This window comes from Coffea eugenioides, chromosome 2, assembly GCF_003713205.1.
Source record: "Coffea eugenioides isolate CCC68of chromosome 2, Ceug_1.0, whole genome shotgun sequence".
NCBI classification, from domain to species: domain Eukaryota; kingdom Viridiplantae; phylum Streptophyta; class Magnoliopsida; order Gentianales; family Rubiaceae; genus Coffea; species Coffea eugenioides.
The window spans coordinates 4735480-4758720 of NC_040036.1; the positions used below are offsets into that span (position 1 = coordinate 4735480).

General features: G+C 35.7%; 2 protein-coding genes across 2 annotated transcripts; one reads left to right on the forward strand and one right to left on the reverse strand.

The window, feature by feature from the left end:
• Nucleotides 1-9989: 9989 nt before the first annotated feature.
• Nucleotides 9990-11578, forward strand: LOC113760900 (protein EXORDIUM-like 3). The gene has a single exon (XM_027303651.1). The coding sequence runs from the start codon at nt 10266-10268 to the stop codon at nt 11304-11306; it is 1041 nt and encodes a 346-aa protein (XP_027159452.1). The 5' UTR covers nt 9990-10265; the 3' UTR covers nt 11307-11578.
• Nucleotides 11579-20427: 8849 nt separating this feature from the next.
• Nucleotides 20428-22190, reverse strand: LOC113761466 (protein LOW PSII ACCUMULATION 2, chloroplastic). Its single transcript, XM_027304466.1, has 2 exons — nt 21660-22190; nt 20428-20922 (listed from the first exon to the last, which is right to left on the reverse strand). Exons 1-2 carry the CDS (start codon nt 22171-22173, stop codon nt 20777-20779), a joined length of 660 nt encoding a protein of 219 aa, XP_027160267.1. The 5' UTR covers nt 22174-22190; the 3' UTR covers nt 20428-20776.
• Nucleotides 22191-23241: the final 1051 nt, after the last annotated feature.

Consider the following 23241-nt stretch of genomic DNA (forward strand, 5'->3'; position numbering starts at 1 on the left):
TTTCTTCTGATCGTTGTCTACAGCAATTAGTATGGTTTCAATAGCTTCACTAATTGGTGAAACTAGCTTCCACTTTTTGTCACGCCTTAAGCCATGTTGTCGAACCGAGGTTAGGTGGTCTGCTTGCATGGTTTGTCACTAGGTTTTGCTCTCCACTTATGCGTTAAGGGGCTTCGGGGATCGAAAGCCCCATCAATCATATGCGTCTGATTGATTGGTGTAGTGTAATGTAAAATGTTAAAATCCTTGATGAGAGGAAATGAGAAAAAAAAAAATAGAGAGAAAAGGAGAAAAACAAAATAAGAAAGGCAGGAGTAAAAGACCTGCACAAGTGGCAAGCCAACTATTTTGTTCTGGGTATATTCCGCAGGTAAGCCAAACTAAATCCCGGGAATAATGGATACTGTCTCAGGCTAGCTGTGCATCCCGTTGGCGCTTCTTGACAGTATGCTGCAAACTTAGAAATTAGAATGAAAACGTACTTTATTTGGCCTCCCGGGCGGGCCGGGGGACGGGGACGGGGGAGTGGCCGTCGCGGTGTTTTTTCTCGTCCTGTCTCCTACAATAACAAAAAGGGAAATTTCCTACCAAGCACACTCCATGACTAAAAACTGTAACAGTCACAATCTTTCCCACCGACTGAGATATGTGTTGCTCTCTCGCACTAGCACATTCGTGTACGAGAAAATCTATAGAAAGTAAAAATAATTATAGGCGGGATCTATATAAATGAAAATTATGAGTTTCGTTGTCTCAAAATTTAGAAGTTTGCATGCATGCCCTCGAAAAGTTGTTTTTGTTAAAGAACTGTAAATGAATTTGCACATGCTCCCAGAGAACCATACACGAGCCTTGGCTCTATTCTCACAACACAATTTTTCTTATATTTGTGGTGATATTTTCTAATCTTTTTTTTTTAAAAAATAATTCTACACATGTTTCCCAGAAATATTTTTATCTCACAGGCATGATATTTTACGTTTTAAAAAAATTCTGAAAAAAAGAAAGGCACACAAACTGGAGCAATATGCTTTGAAAAACATTTTTTATTTTTTTTGCAGGCCCAAGGCCCAATTACAATATTTGCTTGGGAATTAAACCCTTTTCATATCAAAACTAGGGGATAAGCCCGCGCAGAGCGCGGGAGCAATGATGGAGCCAAGGGGGGGCAGAGGGGGGCCATGGCCCCCCCTAAGTTTTGAAAATTTTAATTCATAATATGTAAATATATGTATAAGACAAAGTTGGCCACCCCCAAATTTTTTACAATTTTAGTTTATATTATGAGAGTTTATATATATAGATATATATATCTCTCTGTGTGTGTATATGAATTAGCCAACTTTGATTTAATTTTTTCTTCAAAAAAAAGTTATTTATTTTTTTATTGTGCTAATTATTTAACATTCAAAAAATTAAACATATAATTTGATAATCCATAGTAAATTGACCCAATTTTATATATTATAATAAAGGACTCAATTCATAATTATCAATGGGCTAAAACAAAAATAATTACTTTATTGGTCCATATACAAATATACAACTTAACCTAATTGATAAAAAATTTAAAATTAGTGATCTATACTCTTGTTGACTCATATACAAATGTACAAATAATTACTTGAAGGCTTTGTGAAAACAAGAAATTGAGTGTCTATTCTGTTGTTGACAGATTGATTACATTTGTTCTCACTCTTCCTATATCAACTGCAACTATAGAACAGACATTTTCAATTATGAATATAATCAAAACAAATATCCAAAACAAGATAAAAAATAATTTCTTGAATGATTATCTAACAATGTACATAAAAAAAGGGAAGTTGTTCAAAAATTTAGTATTGATTCAATTATAGATGAATTTAGTTCTATGAAAGAACGTAAAGCTCAGTTTACTTTTAAAAAAAGAGGTTTGAAATTCAAGGTATGCTAACATAACTTTTATCTTTTATTAATTGAAAATAGTTATATTTTTGTTTTTGCACAAGTGACATATTGGAGCATTTTCTCATAATGTACAATTTGGGTAATTTGTGATCTTATAAGATAGTATTTAATTAAAGGTTATTTCTTATCCTAATTTTTGTTATGACTATGCTGCATATTTATGAAATAGACATACCTTTATAATTAAAATTAATATTTGATATTTTAAGATGTCATATATTTAAATAGATGAAAATTATTTTGAATATAACATATTAAGATGATTTTGTTCAGAAAAATTCCCCCCCCCCCAAAGGAAAAAATCCTGGCTCCATTCTATAGTCTATAGAATGGACATTTTCAATTATGAAGATAATCAAAACAAAACTCCAAAACAAGATAATAGATAATTTCTTGAATGATTGCCTAACAATGTACATAAAAAAAGGAAGTTGTTCGAAAATTTAGCATTGATTTAATTATACATGAATTTAATTCTATAAAAGAACGTAAATCTCAATTTATTTTTAATAAAAGATGATGAAATTTCAAGGTATGCTAACATAACTTTTATCTTTTTTTAATTGAAAATAGTTATATATTTGTTTTTGTACAAGTGACATATTGGAGCATCTTCTCATAATGTGCAACTTAGGTGGTTTGTGATATTATAAGATATTTAATCAAAGGTTATTTCTTGTCTTAATTTTAGTTATGACTATGTTATATATTTATGAAATAGACATACCTTTATAATTAAAGTTAATTTTTAATATTTTAAGATGTCATATATTTAAATAAATGAAAATTATTTTAAACATAACATATTAAGGTAATTTTGTTCGAAAAAATTTTGGCCCCCCCAAGGAAAAAATCCTGGCTCCGTCACTGCGCGGGAGTGATAACCTGCGTGGTGAAATGAGTAAACTTACAAAAGAATAAAATTATGAGAAAAGGGCACCATACTTTTATAAACAGTGCAAAGTGCTATTATATGATGGTGGTATTTTATAGATATCAACTTATTTTTCTAAACTAAACCTTTGGAATGAGATATACTTACCATTATTTTTCATGCCGGTTTGAAAAGCAGATTATAGTGGTTTTTTTCGCCTTTTTTTGCTAAGCTTGACGTTATTTCTCATGAATTTTTTCCTTTTTGTCTAGTATTAACAAATAGTGAAATGGTGTCTGCTGAACTCATCCACTAAAGCTTTTTGTGCAAGTGATATTTAAAGCAAAGTATATATAGATTCAAACCTACACCACGATGAGAATTAATATATCGAAATAAGAATCAACAACTCACACATACCAATTGTGAGTGAAGATTTAAATCGTACCTTCAAGTAAAAGCTCTAGTATACACATAACTTTTCCTCACAATTCGACCACCTACACCTATGAAAATCAGATTTTCCAAGCACAGTTAGAAGAAAATTCAGATTTTCTTCAATGTTCACAGGCATTATCTATTTCATAATGAAATTCTCAAATTCATACAATAGCTAAAGAGAGAAATTGCAGTAGAAAATTCACGGTATCCAATGAACCAGTTGAATACAAAGAAGTTTTTTTTAAAAAAAAGACACAGAGAATAAAAAATCCTATGCAAACACCTCTAAAAAGATACGGAATACAAACACCTCCATTATTGCCGGGAAGCTCAAAGGCATTGCAATTATTATAGTAACTGAATAGAAATGATTCTTCACCTAGTCCGCACTAAAAGTCTCTTTAAGATAAATCAATTAATGACAAACTTAATGGATAGGGAAACGCTGCCAAGGGTAATATAGGGAAACACTGATGGAGGAAGCATCACACCATTGTACTCGTAGCTAAATCATTTCCATCGTAGTTTCCTGGCCCCAAATTACCCCTAGACACAGCACACAAATTCCCCAACAGTTTGCCACAATCCCACTTGGAAGGGTACTACAGCCAACAACTGCGGAAGCAAGCATAATAATATTGGACTTTGCGTTTCATCATTTGCATTGTACTTTTCTGCATCCAAATATACCCCTCTACATGACAGATGAAAATTTTCCAACCGTCAGCTGCAAAGTGCTTTTTATATATGTATAGGATTCAGAAAAACTTCTCAAAAAACTCCCGACTTTGCTAGCTTTTGTTGTATTTTTGTTCTAGGATCAACAAATGGAGAATTTCCAGTTTTTCAGAACCTCATCCCTTATTATTAGTTGTCAGGTTGTGATCGTAGTTTTGATTCTCACGCCTTCGTCCTGTTTCTCTTGGTAACTCAGGATAACATTTTAACACAACGAAACAAAAACACGCTTCTTAGGATGCCCGCAACCCCGTTGCGCACCGAAGCTCGAATTTTTCAAAGGTTTCAAAATTGAAACAGATTGGTCAAAGACTCTCAGAAATGAGACTAAGAAAGAAGGCCCATCAGAAATCGACACCTTAGTTCCATTATTAGTCGAAAAATTCAACATCGTTCTGAAAATATCTTTGAGTTTCATTTTTGTTGTTACCTTTGCTTAATCCCGCGGGTGGATAGGATTTTTGCCCGAAAGCAGGACGCAACGCAATGGAGTGTTGTGTTGCGTGTTGTTAATCCCGATGCATAATTTGGAATTCGTTCGGCTGTTGGTTTAAGGACCAATCAAAGGGGGCTGGCTCCCTTTAATCATTTAAGTTTCAACCCTTTCCGGGGTAATTGGGGTCTCCTTAAGTCTTAGCAGCAGGTTTCCCTGCATAGGTTGGTATCCCACATCAGGGTTTGGGGGGGGGTTTGGGGTAGTTTATAAGTCTCCTCAGGAACCATAAGAGTTGTGGCTTTTGTGGTTTGATGTGAATTAAGGGCCGTAAATTATCAAAAGTCTGTTCTAGGCTTTGGAAAAAAAAGAGGAGTGAGTATTCCAAGTAAATTCACGTCACATCACCTTATTTATCGTATGTTAATGGGAATGAGGCCGTCCCCTTTTTATGCTCTCTGGATCGGAAAGGACAAAAGACGGTAAATGAAATGAAAAGAAAAGAATGACCAGGGTTCAGAGGATGAGCCCATTGAAACGTGATGTGACATAGGCTTTATTTATTTATTATTTTTTTTTTTACTATGTGACGTAGCTTCAATTGCTTGGTTCTGAGCAAAACTTTTTCATTTTGGCCAAAAGCTTGTTTAACTTTCCCATATGCTGCCCACTGTTTTGATACCAAAATTATCTCAAATAATATTTTGCTTGCATCATAAACACAATTTTTAATCTATTCTTTTATATTTCCAACTACTTTTTATTTCACATACATCACATCATAAAAAGTGTTACAGTAATTATTCCAAATAATATTTCAAATAATACACTATCTAAACAAACGATTTAAGATGATGAATCCACTTAAAATACAAGTTGTTCGAGTCCTGCCATGGATTCATAGGAGCTTTGATTTTATTAATTAGCCGAACATTATTGATTTTTGTGGTTAGTTATTACAATTCCTCAACTGGGAAGATCAAAGTTGCACTTATTAAAGCCACCCGATGTGCGTTTGTACCGCACCCTGCAGACCCTTCCATTACTCGTTTGAGAGGTTGCGATGATTTTGATAAAAACAATAATATTTTTGAGTGTTAAAAACATTTTTAGATGTCTGATAAACATCATTATATAAAATTAGAAGAGAAATTTTGGTGTTAAAATTAAGAATAGACCCGCAAATAAATACCTAAATCAAGGCCTCAAAGGTTCAAAAGTCCAATATATAATAATATCAACATATCATAAGACATTGAAATTGATATCCGCAGTCCACACCTGAGGGTTCTCCACAAATCTTGCAAGCCAAACAACATGCCACGTGAAGTCCTTCAAAAGAATTCTAGCTTTTTCTAAGCATCGAGAGGTCACATACGACGTTTACTTACAAGAGACACGCAATAAATTAAATCATCAATTTCCGGCCCTTCCATATTAACAAGAAATTAATTATCATTAATCCACAGCAACTAAGTACGATACCAAAGGAAGCAGTATGTGCACTTGAATAACATCCCCTCCTTCACGATCTATTCTAGAACAAAAACCAAAAATAAAAAAGATTTTATGTGAAAGGATAAGAAGGTATTTACAATCTTCAGAAATTTCCATGGCAATCACACAGAACATTTGAGTGTGTTTTTGAACAAGAGATTATTTGGAATAATTACTATTGTACATTTTATGATGTGATGTATGTGAAATAAAAAAATAATTAAAAAATTATGTTTGCGATAAAATCAAATAATTTAAAACCAAATAATGACTATTCAAAGACGTTCTAGTTATTGTCATTTTTTTCTAAAAATATTTATGTTATTCATGAATATATTTTTGTTTTATATACATCAAATCTACATCTCTAGGTGCATGTCATCATTCATTCTTCCCTCTGATTCAATTATTCATTTCACATTTTTTTAACATAAGTGAAAGCAAAATGATACTATAAAATAAGGCTGAATTTTGATCAATCGAGAGATGGCCCAAACTTCTGTCCCGAAATAAGGCCCACCTAAGTCGCAACCAGCTGCCATTTTATTCATGAGTGGTCAGTCATCAGTGGAAGGAAAGAAGAGGTCAACCTCTGGCCGCGCGTGAATGAAAGACGCCGGTGGGGATGTGATGTGTCCTTGTTGAATCGGAGGATGTGTCCCGCTTTGGCGAATGATCCCCGAGGCTTTCGCTCCCTTGTCTCGTCAAAGAACACAGAGGAATATCAGCGCGTGAGAAATGTGGCCAAAAGACCGTCGTCAGCGCACGCTCGTATCCTTCCTTGTATCAGCGCTCTGGAATCCTTGTCCGGAGAAGAATACAAAAGTCGCCCTCAAGGCCCTGAGCTGTGCCACAGTGACTCACTCACTCACTGCAAGTGACCACCCAAATTTAAAAAAAAAAAAAAAAAGAAAGGCAGGTCTTAGGTCCCATTGAAAAATCAAAACATTATTCTTTTTTAATTAATACAAATTAATTTAATTAATAAGAATAGATCATTTCTTTCTTGAAAAAATACGTGTTTGCATTATACCATCAATGTGACGTATGTGAGATAAAAAAGTAATTGAAAAGATAAAAAGGTGTATTGAAAGTTATAATAGTGATGTAAACAGATATATTTTGACAAATAATCTCCTGTTCAAGGTCCAAACACACTCACAGTTGTATTAATAGATAATTTATAAGTAACACGTAAAGACATTATGGATGTAAGGGTATGTTTTAACTTGTAATGATTAAGGTCGAATTCAATCAAACTCTTCTTTCAGTAGAAAACAAAAGATTATTGTTCCATTTTTCTTCCTTGGAAAACACAATATAGATTTTCCTTTTTTCTCAAAAAAAAATTAAAAAAAAAAATTTACCTGAGATGCCATTGCAATCCACATATGGGTCCTACAAAGGACCCACACGTCGCCCTCCCGCTAAGCTGTACAATGGATGATGGCTCAAAGTCTTCACTTTCAATCCCACTGGACTCTGCTCACACTGATAGATATAATTAAGGGGCCGCGCCATTCACTCCGCGATTAACACCATCCTTCTCCTTTGCGTGCCTTCCTCTTTGTCCTTTGTTTTGGGACTCCAGACAAATATCGCACGCAAATCATTTTAATAGGAAAAATTGTTCAAAATATTACTATCACATTTCGTTAAATTAATTTTTTCACCATTCACTTATAAAATCATAGTTTTATGTCATTTACAAAATCAAATCGATAAAAATGTAATTACAATTTGACACAAAAGTTTATTTAACGAAATTTGCGGTGTGCCTATCCTCCTCTTTACCATGTCACTTGGGATGATCATAATGAGTGCAACCACAGTTGGAATCAACCCCACACTCACTGAATTTTTTGGATTCTATTGGATTTAATCATGGCGCTGGGGGAGGGGGGGAGGCCATCATCAAGCCTGATTTGAGTGTGTTTGAATTGCTGGATTATTTTATATAATATTTTGTTTGTGTTATAAATATATTTTTATTTTATATATATTATATCACAAAAGTGTTACGATAATTATTTTAAATAATATTCCATTCAAACATACTCACTAGTATTTGTCATGCCATGCGCTACCAGTTCATTTGTTGTTACGCGGTTTGGCTTTAACATGTAGGAGTATTTGGGAATATATATATATATATATATATTAGTTATTTATTTATTTATTTAGTAAAGGAAATTGAAGTTTGTGTCTGTGTGCACTGCCATTTACCAGAAGAAGATCAATCACTGAACATATATATGGTGAGAGGACGATAACTGTTTTTAATTTTGGTCATATAAAATTAGTTGCTCAAGACATATTCCTAAGCAATCTTTACAGAGTGTTTTGAAGAAGACTTATACTAATTAAATCTGATACTAAATAAAATGAAAGCCCTATATCGACATCAATACTACTAGTTGCCAGTGCTGCTCGGAGTTACGAGACAAAGCCTTTCCCCTTATTTATTTATTCATTTATTTTACGTATTACATTCATGGAAGCAGAGTTTAAGGATCGATCTGTAGCAGAACTGCATGTCAGTTGACATTTATTCCCCACATAAAATAAGGAAATCACAACCGTCGATTGAATTTGTCTTTCAATCAATTTTGGGGAGTAAACATGAGAAACCAAATGCCCCAGTGAATTTCTAATAAGGCGAGCATGCAAACCTTTTGTATTATTATTATTTTTGTGACAATGTGAAATGTGATATATGTGAAGTAAATATATAATCAAGAAATGTATCAAGAAAAATATTTTGTACTCTTTTTTTTTTTTGAAAAATTTGCAATCCAAACAGGATATCATCATGTAAGTATTCTTTTCAAATGATGATGTGGAATTGAATGAATAACTTTTGAATTTAAAGTATTCGCTCATCGGGCCCCGTTTGGATTGCGATTTTCCTCAGAAAAATTGCTACGTTTTCCGTGAACATATTTCCCTATCACCTTTTAATCTCATATATATCAAATCGTTACAGTAATTTTTCTACAAAAAATTCAGAAAAATGCAATCCAAACGGGCCTGTAAGTGAGCATTAGAAATTGAAAAAAGTAGTAGTAGTATTTTTGCAGTGGTAAGGTCTGTATGGTTAAGTAGGAATATAATTTTTGGTAGCCATGGCCCTGTCGTACTCTTGAAACCGTCCATCCTGAATTTTGTTTTTGTTTCATTTGTTCTGTCCCTATTTAATGACCATGTACATTGATTAATAATTTTATTGTAATAAGTCTAATAATTAATAATTCATAGGATTCTATTGAAAAATAGGTCCAGCAACACAATATACGTGACAGTTAAACAGAGATGATACAAAGACAAAATTTACAACGCATAAAATAGTTAAAAAGATACGGGACAGAAACAAAATTTGAAACACATGATTTGGAGCGCCCATGGTATGGGGCGAGAGGGGATATTTTGACACAGTTGGGATGATCAACTATAAGTGTTTGGGCATGAGATTATTTAGAATAATTATTATTATAGATATTTTTTGGTATAAGTGATGGACTCCAAGTTCAGGAGGAGTGTGTAAAGAGCCGAAGGGCTGAGCGTTCGAAACTTTTAAATGCCGAAGAAACTTGGAAGCAATAGAGCGGAGTCAGGATTCAGGAGCGGAGTCAGGATTCAGGAACGGAGTAGTGATATGCTGTTTTTCCCAAAGCAAAAGAAAAGTACGCGGCGGTCCCAGATTACGAAAATCAAAAGACGTGCTACCGATTCCACTTCCCGCGCTTCAAATTAGGAAAAAGAAAAATGGAATGGTAAAACAAACTCAAACCAATGCTAAAGCGGATGAGGGGGGAGGGTTAGGATGAATATGCTCGTATTATTACCATCATAAAACAAACTCAAACATGAGAGGGGACGACGACGACGACGTTCGACATCGCATGGTCATCATCTATTCATCTGCCCTGCTCCCATGGGGGAGGGGGGCCTTTGTCTCCTCCCTTGGATGTAGGACCCACTTCCCCAACAACACTTTTAAGAATCCATCTGTCCTCCATTACCCGCAGTACCACCCCAGAGTGAGTGATGAGCGAGTGAAGACCCCCCCGCCCCCTCTTTTCTCTCTCCCTCCCTCCCCAACTTTGTCCTCTCCATTCAAGCTTTATTTTTGTACTAGCACACTAGTGCTCTCTCCCTCTCTCACTTCTCTAACCCATGTCTACTACTAGTGGTAGTTGTACTAATTCTTCATGTGACCTTCTATTGTGCATGCCTATATATAGTAGCTAGCTAATTCCTGAATTCCTCATACTGTCCCTCATCCTCTCCCCACCACCTCCACTATCCCCAACCCCACCCCAATCACCAGCCATGGGGTCACCGCCGGCGCCGGTTACACTGCTCTTTACCATTCTTCTCCCCCTCTTTGTATCCTTTCTGGCCGGAGCACCATTGGCCCTTGGGTGGCGTCCCTGGCCCAATCAGGACAAGCCTAACGCTACTGATTTTATCTATGGCGCCTCCAAAAAATACGAGGGCTCCTCCGACTTTGTTCACCTCAAGTACCACATGGGTCCAGTCCTGACTGCTAATATCACCGTCTATCCCATCTGGTACGGGGTGTGGCAAAATTCCCAGAAGCGCATCATCCGGGAGTTCATCACCTCTTTCTCCGCCTTTAATTCTAAACCGCCTTCCGTTTCCGGGTGGTGGAAAACAGTGCAGCTCTACACCGATCAAACGGGGGCTAATATTTCTAGCCACGTCCACCTGGGGGAAGAGAAGAACGACCGCTTTTACTCCCACGGTAAATCTTTGACCCGCCTATCTGTACAGTCCGTGATAAAAAGCTCCGTCACGGCCAGGACCAAGCCTTTGCCCATTAACCCCAAGAGCGGGGTCTACTTGCTGCTTACCTCTGAGGACGTGTACGTGCAGGATTTCTGCAACAACGTTTGTGGGTTCCACTATTTCACCTTCCCCTCAATTCTGGGGTACACCCTGCCCTACGCCTGGGTGGGCAACTCCGCCAAGCTGTGCCCGGGGGTATGTGCCTACCCATTTTCAGTCCCTGATTACATCCCGGGGTTGAAGGCTGTAAAGGCGCCGAACGGCGACGTTGGGGTGGATGGAATGATAAGCGTAATCGGTCACGAGATTGCAGAGCTGTCGACGAACCCGTTGGTGAACGCGTGGTATGCGGGTCAGGACCCCGTGTTCCCGGTGGAGATTGCGGATCTTTGTGAGGGCATTTATGGGACTGGGGGAGGCGGGTCGTACACGGGGCAGATGTCAAACGGAGAAGATGGTGCCACGTATAACATGAATGGGATCAGACGGAGGTTTCTATTGCAATGGGTTTGGAACCCCTTGTTGAATTACTGCACTGGCCCTAATGCTCTTGATCAGTAAATTCAAATTGTTGGGCCTTTTTTTTTAAGCTCTGTGTATGGGGATGGGGATGATGTTGGTCGTTTTGGTGGTTGATTTTTCTCTAGTTTCTTTCTTTCTTTCTTTCCCACTTTATCCTTCTATTTTGATTTTTTTTTTTTAATTTTTGCTCCTCCGATGTTAATTCCATAAATACTAGTAGTACTACTCTGTAGTTATTATTATTATTATTAATTTTTGTCTAATACTACCAAATTGCTGTAATAAGTATATGCCTGTATTATTTTTGTACACTCGTAAGATGAGATAAGGTAGAGTGGGGTATTGTGCTTGGCTTGCACCCCTTTTCCCAAGAAGTTCTTTGGTACTTTTGGTTTTAGGTTTGAAGTTTGAATTCGTCGGGTTTGTGGTTAGAGTTAATACGGTTGTTGTGTGTTTTGAACAATCCTGTGTTGGTACTCAAGAAGTTCTTTGTTATACATACACGTGAATGTTGGTTACGTAACACACGTGCACATGTTAGAGTTGCACTTGTACAAATCGATCGAAAATCACAAAACAATAATAAACACACAAACAAAAGAATGTCTCTAGTCAAAGAGAGATGGATCGTTTTTAGTTTGTATCTCTCGCCTAGGTTAGGTTGCATGTCATTTAGTATGTAATTATTTCTAATATTATCACGTCTTTAGTTTGTATCTATTGTATGCTATTTAAATATATTTGAATATTATTACGTTTAAAATAATCCCGAATTCATCGACCTTCTTGGAGGGCAATTTCTGTTCTGATTCCGTCGTGAAACGGTCTCCCTTCCCAAAGCTGCGTGTAATTGCTTTAGTTAGAGATTTTTCTTAGGCACTATTGGCCGTAACCCTTCTCTATTTGCCAGAATGATGTTAGACACTCGCAATAAGTGAAATAAAAAAAAAAAAGGGAAGTATAGAAGGCCGTAGTTTAGCTCTTGGGATAAAATTTGAGTTATATCACGCCATTCTTCATGATGCGTCACCTTTTCTCTCGGAAAACATTCCGGATAGAGTTGGCAAATCTTTCTTGTCTAATTTAGGCTTTAAATTTAGTTTTGAGATTATAATCCAAAAAAAGGAGGTAATGGGGTTCGGGCCATTGCATCGTTTGGATTGTAACACATCTTTTAATCATCTCTTTATCTCACATATTAAATCGTTATAATATATTTTTTTATTAAAAAAACTTTAAAAATAGCAGTCCAAACAGAGAAGAGATTTTCTGAGCTCACTCACTCCGTGGACCATTGCCACTGCCTTTTCCTTTGGATGAATGAAATGTCTCTTTAATTTGGAGTTTAGCCAGGCTAATTTTTTGGAGGTACGTTGGAGATTTGATTGATCGATTCTTATGACAATTACCATCATCGAAGGCAACACAGCACGATAATTGGAAAATTGCTATTCCAAGTAACATCAAAATGTTAACCACCAGCTCTTGGGCTGGTGGCCACCACCAAGCCCTTAAGGCTTTAGTCAAAATGCCACTCTTGTGACTCTGTTTCAAATCCAGACGGGTGCATTACGCACCCGTCTGGTCCGGTGGTGATTCTGAGTAGGAATAGAGATGATAATTGACAAAAAAAAAAAAAGTAACATCAAAATGTTTACATAACGTAATTTACATCATCAATATGTATTTGAGAAATAAATTATATTCTCTCCGTCCCATTAAAAGTGTCATTTTTTTTTTTGCTGTCTCAAAATGTTTATCATATTTGATATTTCTAATTATTTTATACTTTGAAATTTCCTTTATACCCTTCATTAATGATACATAAAGATAAATGAGATGAGATTGCTTTTTACATTTTACTTTGACTAGCACATGATTAAGTGTAAAAGTGAAACAAAAGTTAATTTTTTTTTTATGAAATGTACCGTACATAAAAAGCATATATCCTCAAACATCACTAAATATATGGGACGGAGGGAGTATATGTTTTTTACTCTTCATAATCAGCTGGTTAATCTTTAAGGTGGATGCGTCAGCAAATTAAACCCGCGGGACAAGTGACAATAATGTATTTGCACTGGACTACTAGTAGCTTATAAGAGCGACTTGACGAAATAAAGATTAGTGGTTTTAAAAGAGTGTTGGGTCTTATTTGGACAACCATTTTCATAATACGTGATGTGCCGGAGTTGGTTCGGCACAATCAATTCGCCGGACACATTTGATACTTGATGGTTACATTCACAGAATTTTGACAACGTACCGGTACATCCAAAAACCTTTAATTGTTGATGCGACTGACACAATTTTGGTGGTTTAAAAATTATTATTGATAGAGCTAATCTGATGTCCATCCTGCCACTCTTTGCTTTTTACTAATTGTTATACTGTACTTGTTACGTACAATTATTTTTTTTCACATAAATAAAGCACACTTTTTATACAGATTAAAACTAGGCATTAAACTATTCAAAACATATGCATCCTTGATCACTCAATTACTGTGTTTTATTTTAAATCAGTCACTTAAATTGCAGAAGTAGCTTCTTTTTTTTTAAAAAAAAACAAAAGCTCCTGTTTCTTTTTTCTTTTTCTGTTAATTGTGTTTTCCTTTTCCTTTTTCATTTTACCGCTATTGCTTTCCCAATTTTTCCTCAAAAATACCGCTAGTATATTACTCATATACTTTAAGTAATTATTCTTTTTTTTTTATTATTCGTTACTTATTTATTATACTTTTATTCCTACTCTAACTTAATTTTGAAAAAGGTGCGACTGAGGCTGCTACAGGGGAGTTGACGGAAATTGAATCACTTGACCTTCCAACTTACATCATCTTGATTTTCCATCCCACCATGATTTGAAAATTCTTGGTACTGGCTGACGGCCCAAATGACTGTCGGTTTATTTTAAATAACTGTTCAAAACAAAAAAAAAAGGTTCATTTGTCAAAAATACAAGTTCGATTTAAAGTTTTTTGCCCTTTTATACAAATTTGGCACGCCATGAAAGGTTCATTGGGGACTGGGAATAGAAGGGTCCCATTTTAACCCGGGCCAGCAAAAGCTTTGTTCACTGGTAGTACTGGTACATACGTCGGACCGTCTGAGGTGTGCAGCGTGCATAATTGAACTCAGTACGCCGCATCTCAGGTGCGCGAACAAGTTGACGGACCTGCTCGAGGGATTGAGAGTACCTGACCTGATTGGCAAGCAAAATTTCGATTGATGCTTCCTTTCCAAGAATCAAACGGCATTGGGTTGTGGTTCTAATTTTTTCATCAGTTTATCGCGATGCTCATACTTCATTTTACTACTATTACTATTTTTCTCTTCATTATTCCCCATAAAAAGCATGGGCGAATATCGAAAAGAGAGAATCCCGCATAGTCGCAATTTGCAAATACTTTCCCAGCGTGACTTTTATAAAGTGGCTCTCCAAAATATGCACTCGATGATGATTGATGGACGTGTTTCAGTTTCGCAGTACATAAATTGGTTATCAAGTGTTCACTGCCTATCAGTTTCACTCCTTTTTTTAATTTTGTTGGTGTGTTTTTTTTTTGGTATGTTGGGGGGAAAGGGGGTATGGCATAGTACCTGTCAATCATTTGTGGAGCACTAGACTAGAATTTATTGAGCGTAGCAAATGATGATAGGATCAACCGCTTTAAAAATTGTGCCTTCTTTTTTCTTTTTCTTTTTTTTTAAAGAAAAGTTTGGATGGGTTAAGTTTTACTCGCTATCAAACGTCATTGCATGTTCCTGTAACCGTAAGTCATGCTGCCTAAAAAAGTCATGCTGCCTTTTTGTGATGTGATGTATGTGAGATAAAAATATATTGGGAAGATAAAAAGGTATATTGGAAATTGTAAAGATGATGTAAGCAAATAAAATTGGAGAAATATGAAACAATCCAAATTTGAATTGCTATTTTATAAATTTTTGTACAAAAATATACTATAATATTTAATGTATGTGAAATTAAAAAATTATTATTAGATATATTTACAAGAAACGTAAAAAATTTTTATCGAAAAATCACATCCCAAACAAGACCTGAACCGCTCACTATTGTTCAATTGAAGCGTCAAAAGTCGAGCAATTGAGTCCGCCAATTTTATATAGACTTAATCACAAATTGCCTCTCCAATTGAATCGGCGGCACGTACAACTGTTTCATTATTTTTATATTTATGTCCTTTATAAATTCAAGTTAACAAATTTTGACTCCGCGACCATTTTTAGTTTGAAATTACCATATAACTTACATGTAATCATTTTCTATGTGTAAAAAGATCATATCCCATATTTTTCAGTGATAAAAATAAAAATAAATTGGATTAATATGATTTAGGCAAAATTCTATTTTTTTAAGGATAAAAATAAATACGGATCAGGTCATTTATTTAACTATCAATGGATCTAACCTTTTCACCCCTAACAAAATGACCATGTATGGTCACGTGATGAATTTAGAATAAAAAAATGATCAAAAATTTAGATCGAGGCTAAATTTTACTATCTTGATATTTTGTAAAGGACATAAAATTATTATTTTAAATTTAAATGATGAAAAAGTTTATTAGGAGAAATATGAAAGACATTTTGAAAGAGTTTCTCAAAGGGAAAACAGGGAACAAGAAGGAGAAACAGGCAGACAAGCAAAATAGGAGAGGCCACCGCATTTTTAGGCCGAAAGGTCCTGCGAGGGAAAAAAAACAAGGAAAAGACCGAGACGAGTACTAGATTGCATAAAGCACCCTTGTCATTTTGGCACCAACCCAAATGTGGGCACGGAAAGGAAGAATGATTGTTGAGCACGGAAAGAAGAATTGTTTTTGCGCCCAAGACACACAACAAATCAATACACGATACAGAATCCATGCCCCCCGTCACAAAAGTGTAAGAAAGCTAATCCAAATCCCACAGGAAAATGGATCTATGAAAGATTAATTGCCACTGTCCCAGTTTTGTTAAAGCAATGCCCTCAATATTCTGTTCGTAGCTTAATATTCTCAAGATGTATATACTACTATATATATAATATACCACGCAATGAGAAGCAATAATCAAACCAAACAGTCACTAGCTGGGGATAAAGGTGGAAGCGGCGCCTAAAGTGGATGTTCTTTGACCCCGAAGCAATGCATCTGTTTGTGTGCGCCTTTTTTTTTTTTTTGGGTTAATTAGCATTTTGCTTTGTGGAATGTCCCCATCCCCACTTGCATAATTTCGTTTTTAATCTTTAGCTTGTAACGCTTGGAACTTTGTTATTTGTTCTTCATTCACAATAAATATTAGATTGTTAATCTTTCATATGCTGATACCGCATCCATCGAAGAATTTGAATTGTGCATGATTATTAATTTTAATTTTAATTGAAACTTCAAGTATTATACATATGAAATGCATATGCTCCTGTTGTTATATTCACCGTGCGATGTAAGAAAGACTAATCTATAAATGTTCTCACATGTTGATTTTTGCAGTCAAAAAATCTACTTTATCCCTGTTCATCGAAGGTTCGGGTAATGCCTCGCGTAAACAGAGGCAGAGATCATGGAGTGTGTTTGGATTGTAAGTTATTTGAAATATTTTTACTGTAACATTTTTTGTGATGTGATGTATGTGAGATAAAAAAGTAATTGGGAAGATAAAAAGGTGTATTGAAAATTGTAATGGTGATGTCAGCAAATATATTTGGCCAAATAATTGATTGTCCAAACACACTCAATTAGCACTTCATAACCAAAGGCCTAAGGCCTTGTTTGGATTTCATTTTTTTGGACTTTTTGTAGAAAAATTACTGTAACGATTTAATATATATGTAAGATAAAAAGATGATTGAAAAATATATCTATAGAAAACGTAACAATTTTTCTTTGAAAACTTACGATCCAAACACACACCCTTAGGTTATAGCCTTTAAATGATTGACGGGCTACTCCCACCAAACTCAGTCGGCCACGCTCTTTCTATTCTTGTTAAGAGTGACAGCTAAACGGCTTTCATTGGCTTATTTAGCAACTAAAGCATTCAAGTCGTTGTACTACCGATGATCCGTGACCTTCACAGGCAATTTCTGGTTAAATTGCTGAAAATCAGTAGTTTAACCCACAACAAGTATAAATCTCAAAAAAAAAAAAAAAAAAAGAGTAGAGGATGCCCGCAGGATCCTGCTGTTTTTCATTTGACGCAACTCCACCAAAAAAAAAAAAAAAAAAAGAAAAAGAGAGAGAGAGAGAGCACATTTGGTGTCGTTTTAAGTGAAAAACTGACGTAAAGAGCAGGCAGCATAACTCATAACCAGCTTTGTCTGAAAAAGATAAAATAGACCCAACCGGCTTAATACGGCAATAAATGGTTAACAAGGTCGGCTACTACTGATAATGCCCCAGAAAATATGGAATAGAGACCTAATACCGGAGGCAAGCTGGAAATTTATGACCATTAACAGAAGAAAAGAAAAGAAAGAGAGAGTACTTTCTCCGGCATCCACTCGTTTTATTGAAGAAGAAGAAAAGAACCGAGGTACTTTCTACTAGATAGAAGGAATTTAGCAGCTGAGCATTGAAGCCGCAAGTCCAGACATAATAATTGATAGCCAATGCGAATGTGACTAGCCATCGCCCCACGTGAAGATCAAGAACTCCGCCTGTATTTCGTCTATTATATGAGCGCTGGAGTTTCAAAATATAACATGTAAACCTGCATTGCTCAGTTCTGAACTTTGCGAAATCCTTGCATTCCGAACACCAAAACCTCGTACACTTACCGTTGCAAGGATGTGTGCAGGCACTTCTTACGATATTTAGAACTAGCTTTCAGGATAAGGTCAAATACAACAATCGTCCATGAAGCAGTTACAAGAAACCTCTTCAATCCAGCATATGTCTCCATAAAATAGTTGAAAATGCCTCCTGTAGATTGTAGAAGACTGAAGTGAAAATATACAACTTATTCTAGGTATTACACAACTTTCAGGGGTCCCGAATTAAATGGGCTTCGAAAAAAGGAGTATCAGATAATTACAGATTGATGTCATTGTTGAAAAATACCACAACTACTTAAGTTGGCAGCTTGGAGTATGTTAACATCTGTACACTTACTACAGCTGTGCATTCCAAAAATATATGCCACAAGAAGAATCAAATGAACAGCAGTTCAACAGCAACTGTAACTTGATTAATTTGTAAGCCATTCTGTTAATGTGGTCTCAATATAAGTTCCATAATTGGTTAAGGCCGGCAAAAGGAGTTGAAGAGAAAGATCTCTCTGTCCTAATTCCAGTTGCAAACAACCTTGTTGAAAATGCAAAATCAATCATTTAAACAAAAAGTGCAGGCAATTTATATGGAGCTAACATCTATCTCTGACCAACAGAAATAAAGTGCAACATTTAAACAAATATAAAGAAGAGAATTTGAGAGAACATAAAGCTGGCTCTGCACCAATCAGGCATTACCACATTAAAAATCTGGGCCTATGAGTATGTATCTGTCTCTAATGCACCTAGCATCAGTAATTAACAGTATACATACATAGACCTGGTTCACAACATATTTTTCCATGAACTCAAAGTTTTGAAGATGGTGAACTTAATCTTTCCAACACCTGTACAACTGAATCAACAGACGTGAACCAAGAAGTGTTACACAACTATCCGGAAGAATTTGCACCATTCTTGCCATCTATTCATGAACTTTCCCCTTGGATGCATATATATACATAAGTGGTGTCTGGGTGACACCCGGACGTAATAACTGAACTAACAACTTGGCCTAGCAATTAGTTCAAAAGAAATTCATGGCAAGACAACCAATTTTTCTAGATTGTGAAGTTACTTTAAAAGACTGTCATGAAAGGGAACAACTATGTCATGAAAGGGAACACCCTTTAAGAATTACCCATAAAATGTAACCTATTTGCACAATAAAAGATGTATTTCATCCAGCGGAGATGAAAAGTACAAGGTTGACAGCAAATACTCAAATACATTACACACCATTTGTCTGGTCTAGATGCTAACTCCTGAGATTCAAATTCTTAATTATTTGTTTACGTGTTTGTGATGGATAAACAGCAGTTATATTTGTGGTACACAACTTACTGAAACAAAATACTTTGTTAAGTGGATACTAAATTTATGAGAAATCAATCTAAGAGACCAGGAAACCATACAAGATCAGTTTTTTCTTTAATTGAAACCTTAACAATAGGGCATTCCACAGTGCCTATCTAAATAAGGTGCAAAAAGAACGAAGGATGCAATTACAATACAGCAGGTGTATCAATGAACCAAAGTCTAAACATACACTAACCTTAGTCCTTCAATATCAGCAAAAACTATAAACGAAGAGTCTTTTCTTGGTAAAGTTATGTATCTTCAATAAATTATTCAAGCAACACACAAGCAAGTCCTTTGGTGGAGTTAGGTGTACCTGGTGTCAATAGTTCGAGCCTCCAAACGCCAAAATGATTTTCTAAAAGACAATTAGAATTCCCGAAGATGTTGCAGAAGCAACTTGAGCTTGAAAAATGAAGTCTGTCAGAAGTTAACTTAGGAATATTTACATCCAGCAAGTGTAGAAGTGTTGTTTCCAATTGCTCAATAAGCAGACCAACAGCTGAGAAGGAACTTAACCATGTCTTACACAAAATGAACGGATCATTAAAAACACAAATTTCAGTGTCAAGAGTTTATCCCTGGATGATGGTAGCAGCAGCAACAACCAAAGACACGTCAGCTACTTTTGCAGTGGTTATAACAGACAAAATTTATCTTTTCTGCAAGTTTTGGCTTTATCGCTAAACAATTGTGGTTCATGTCATATCAAAGGATGTTCAACTTTGAGGAAAGCATCTCACACAGAAGTATGCACTCTAGAATATTATATTACGCCAGCTAAGCAGAATAAACTGTCAACTCCAAATTGTTGAAGCAGAAAGAATTTAGGTTCATATTACATAGAAGGTCCAGACGAAAATCCACACTCATTTCTTGATGAAAGGAATGAAATGTGGAAAACCAGCAGGCACTGTTAACAGTATTTTCAGTACCAGAACCAACACAAGACATCATATATATCAGATACCAAAATACCAGTAACTTGAGTTTGAGTTCACAACTTATGCCAAAAGCCAAAGCTCAAACATGTCAATAAAGGAAGCTGTAATCTCATTAGGGTTGCAGAAAATACAGAAAAACATACAGCTGACGCAGTATACTGTTGTATTGGCATATAGTTTCACCACACATAAAAGATCTTTTCACCAGATAGCTATGCTCATAAGAATTGAAAAGAAAAGGTAATAGTGGCACCCTGGGGCCACAAAGTGGGGTAGAAAATAAGGAGAAAGACTATCTTCCATTTATCACTGGAATCTCCATGGTGAATGCTATTGTACAGGAAAAGCTTGAAGCAGACAGGTTTTTACAACGAACCACTATATATCAGAGTCACCTCCTATAATCAGCCAAACCAGATCCTAATACATGATAAACTATTTTTCCCTATTAAATTGCTCATTTTGCAGGTATTTCAGCACTCCATAGGCAACAGTGCCGGCCACGAACAAGAACACTGTAGGAGTAAAAGATGGGTAGAGATACTTAACAAAGAAATTATCCCATTCTTCAGGTAGGAAACCTGAAATAACAAAAGTAGATTGCCAGTTACAATATCTGCACGAATGTGTATATCCTAAATGCACTATAAAAGCTGAAAGTAAAAGTTTTTTTTTCTTTTCAGTTTTAGCATTAATGGATATGCATTTTAAATGTCAAAATCACGTTAAGTATACATTTATTAAAGGTTGCAGAATAGTATTGCCACTTGCCAGCAGATCCAGAATATCTTAACAGTTTCAATCAACTGGACAAGTGGCTGAAATCTGTGTCCTTCATTTGACCTGGAAATATCATAACAGAAGATCGTGGGTGTTATACATGCCCATTTGCAATCAAGTTAAAATTTTAGGAGGGGTGATTGAGGATCACTTGTGCCCGAAGGTGCAGGTGAAATGGTGTTGGCTATGTTGGAGGTCAATCCAGAAGGTCCAAATTCTACCGTTCATCTGGGGCCAAGAACAACCGTCTCGAAAAAGAGAATGGTCTAAAATAAACACCGAACTATTTGTACTTATCAACCTATTATTGTTCGAGGAGCCAAATTTATCACAACCGTGTGCACACTGTCACATTGTCTATGGGACTTTTTGCAGAGACGACGCTCGGCAATGTTGACTCAATTAATTTAAGAAAAAACAAATAAGATCAGTAAAAAAATTCCAAAACAGGTTCTAATTTCTAATCGTATTGCATAAATAAAATCAGATTAAAAAAAAGGACGAACGTATTCGGAAGGGGTTAGAGGTGGAATTTTACCAGAGGCAGCAAGAATAATGCCCTCGACAAGAATAATAGCGCCGAGGCCTAACCAAGCGAGAAGAAAAGCACTCTCATTTTGGGACTGTTCCTTAGATTGGATGTCGTTTGTTTGCGTAGCAAAGCTAGGTTTTTCCACAGGTGCTCTCCGAATTATGGAAGCCCTCTCTTTCTTGCCTTTCTGTTTCTTCTTGGATGATGATGCCGATTTTGTTCCCACCGGAGTTGAGGGGCCAAAACCCAAGCCAGAAGCAGCTGAGTTTGGCTGTTTCTTGGGAGAGGGAGGTGGGGCCACTGTGGATGAGGATGAGATGGTTGTGTTGGTGGAGGAATCGCTGGGCTTTTGGGGCTCCGAGGGATTTGAACCGGAAGAAGAATTTTGGAGCTTGATGATGATTCGTCTTTTGGACTTCGGATTAGAATAAAGACGACGGTGGGGCGATATATGGAGAGGAAGATGGGATTTCCCGCTGGAGGGAAAAGAGGAAGCTGACGATTGAAGCAGTAGCGCCATTTCCCAATTTAGTTAGTTTGAGCTTCTTTCCTCTTGCTTTTTAACGGTTTTTTTTTTTTCCAGACTTATCCTACTTCTGAATATGATTTGTAATAAAAAAAAATAAAAATCAACCTAGATTTTCGTGATGAAATCGTCACTTAAAAAGATTTTTTTAAATTATCTTTGGTCAAAGGAAGAAGATGCTAAATTTGGTTGATTCGTTTTGAAAAAAATTTCTTTTACTCTCAATTTTTTTATTGTGTAAATATGGGAAAATAATTGATAAGGTAATATTAGCATTTAGCTAATAATTTTGAAATTCCATCCTTTGTGGGTAATTTTCCTCAACTTAAGCCTTTTTTTTGCATTTCATATTGCGTTTGAAACTCAATTTTGCAGGAGTACATAAAACATTCATTACCTTTTTCGAATGAATAGTAAATCCACGGTAGAATTGCGAATTTGATTTAATCAACTTTTCTTTTTTACGACATTATAATCGTGAGATCAATGCAACAAACTTACAATCATCATTTTTATGACTTCTGTGATACTGTGTGTTTAATAAAGATGAAGCTTGAAATTTAAATTCATTAAATTATTAATTATTAAATCTAATGCATTTGAATATATATCACATCAAATGATAAGTGAATCGAGTTTATCATTTAATTTGTGGAACAAGTTTTATTTAAAAAATTTAGTGACACTTAATTAAATAATTAATTCAATTTTTTTTTTGTTATCAAAATTATATTTAAATCTATTAAATTTAAATGTTGAATTGAATTATCAAACACATACTTTATATATATATTTTGTTGTGACACTGAGTGGAAGAGAACCTGTAGCACTTTCGAATTCAACTTTGATCACTAGGTAAAAATTCGTGGGCCGGGTATAAATTGCTACATGCTATGATTGAACTAGGGACGTGGGGGATGAAAATGTAAACGGAGGAAACAGTGAGGGATGAGAGAAGAAATTACACAAGAATGCAGCAACTCTCAACTGGCGTGGGTGATTGTCGGCCTCTAGTCTTTAACTCTCAGCCTCTGGGCTCCTGTCCTGTGGCGGCGGAGTTTT

What these genes read in the sequence shown, in the direction of transcription:
- LOC113760900 (XM_027303651.1), top strand. Translation starts at nt 10,266, where the DNA reads ATGGGGTCACCGCCGGCGCCGGTTACACTGCTCTTTACCATTCTTCTC.
- LOC113761466 (XM_027304466.1), bottom strand. Translation starts at nt 22,173, where the DNA reads ATGGCGCTACTGCTTCAATCGTCAGCTTCCTCTTTTCCCTCCAGCGGG. An exon ending in CATTATTCTTGCTGCCTCTG is followed by an intron (nt 20,923 to 21,659) that starts GTAAAATTCCAC and finishes TTGTTATTTCAG; the next exon opens with GTTTCCTACCTGAAGAATGG.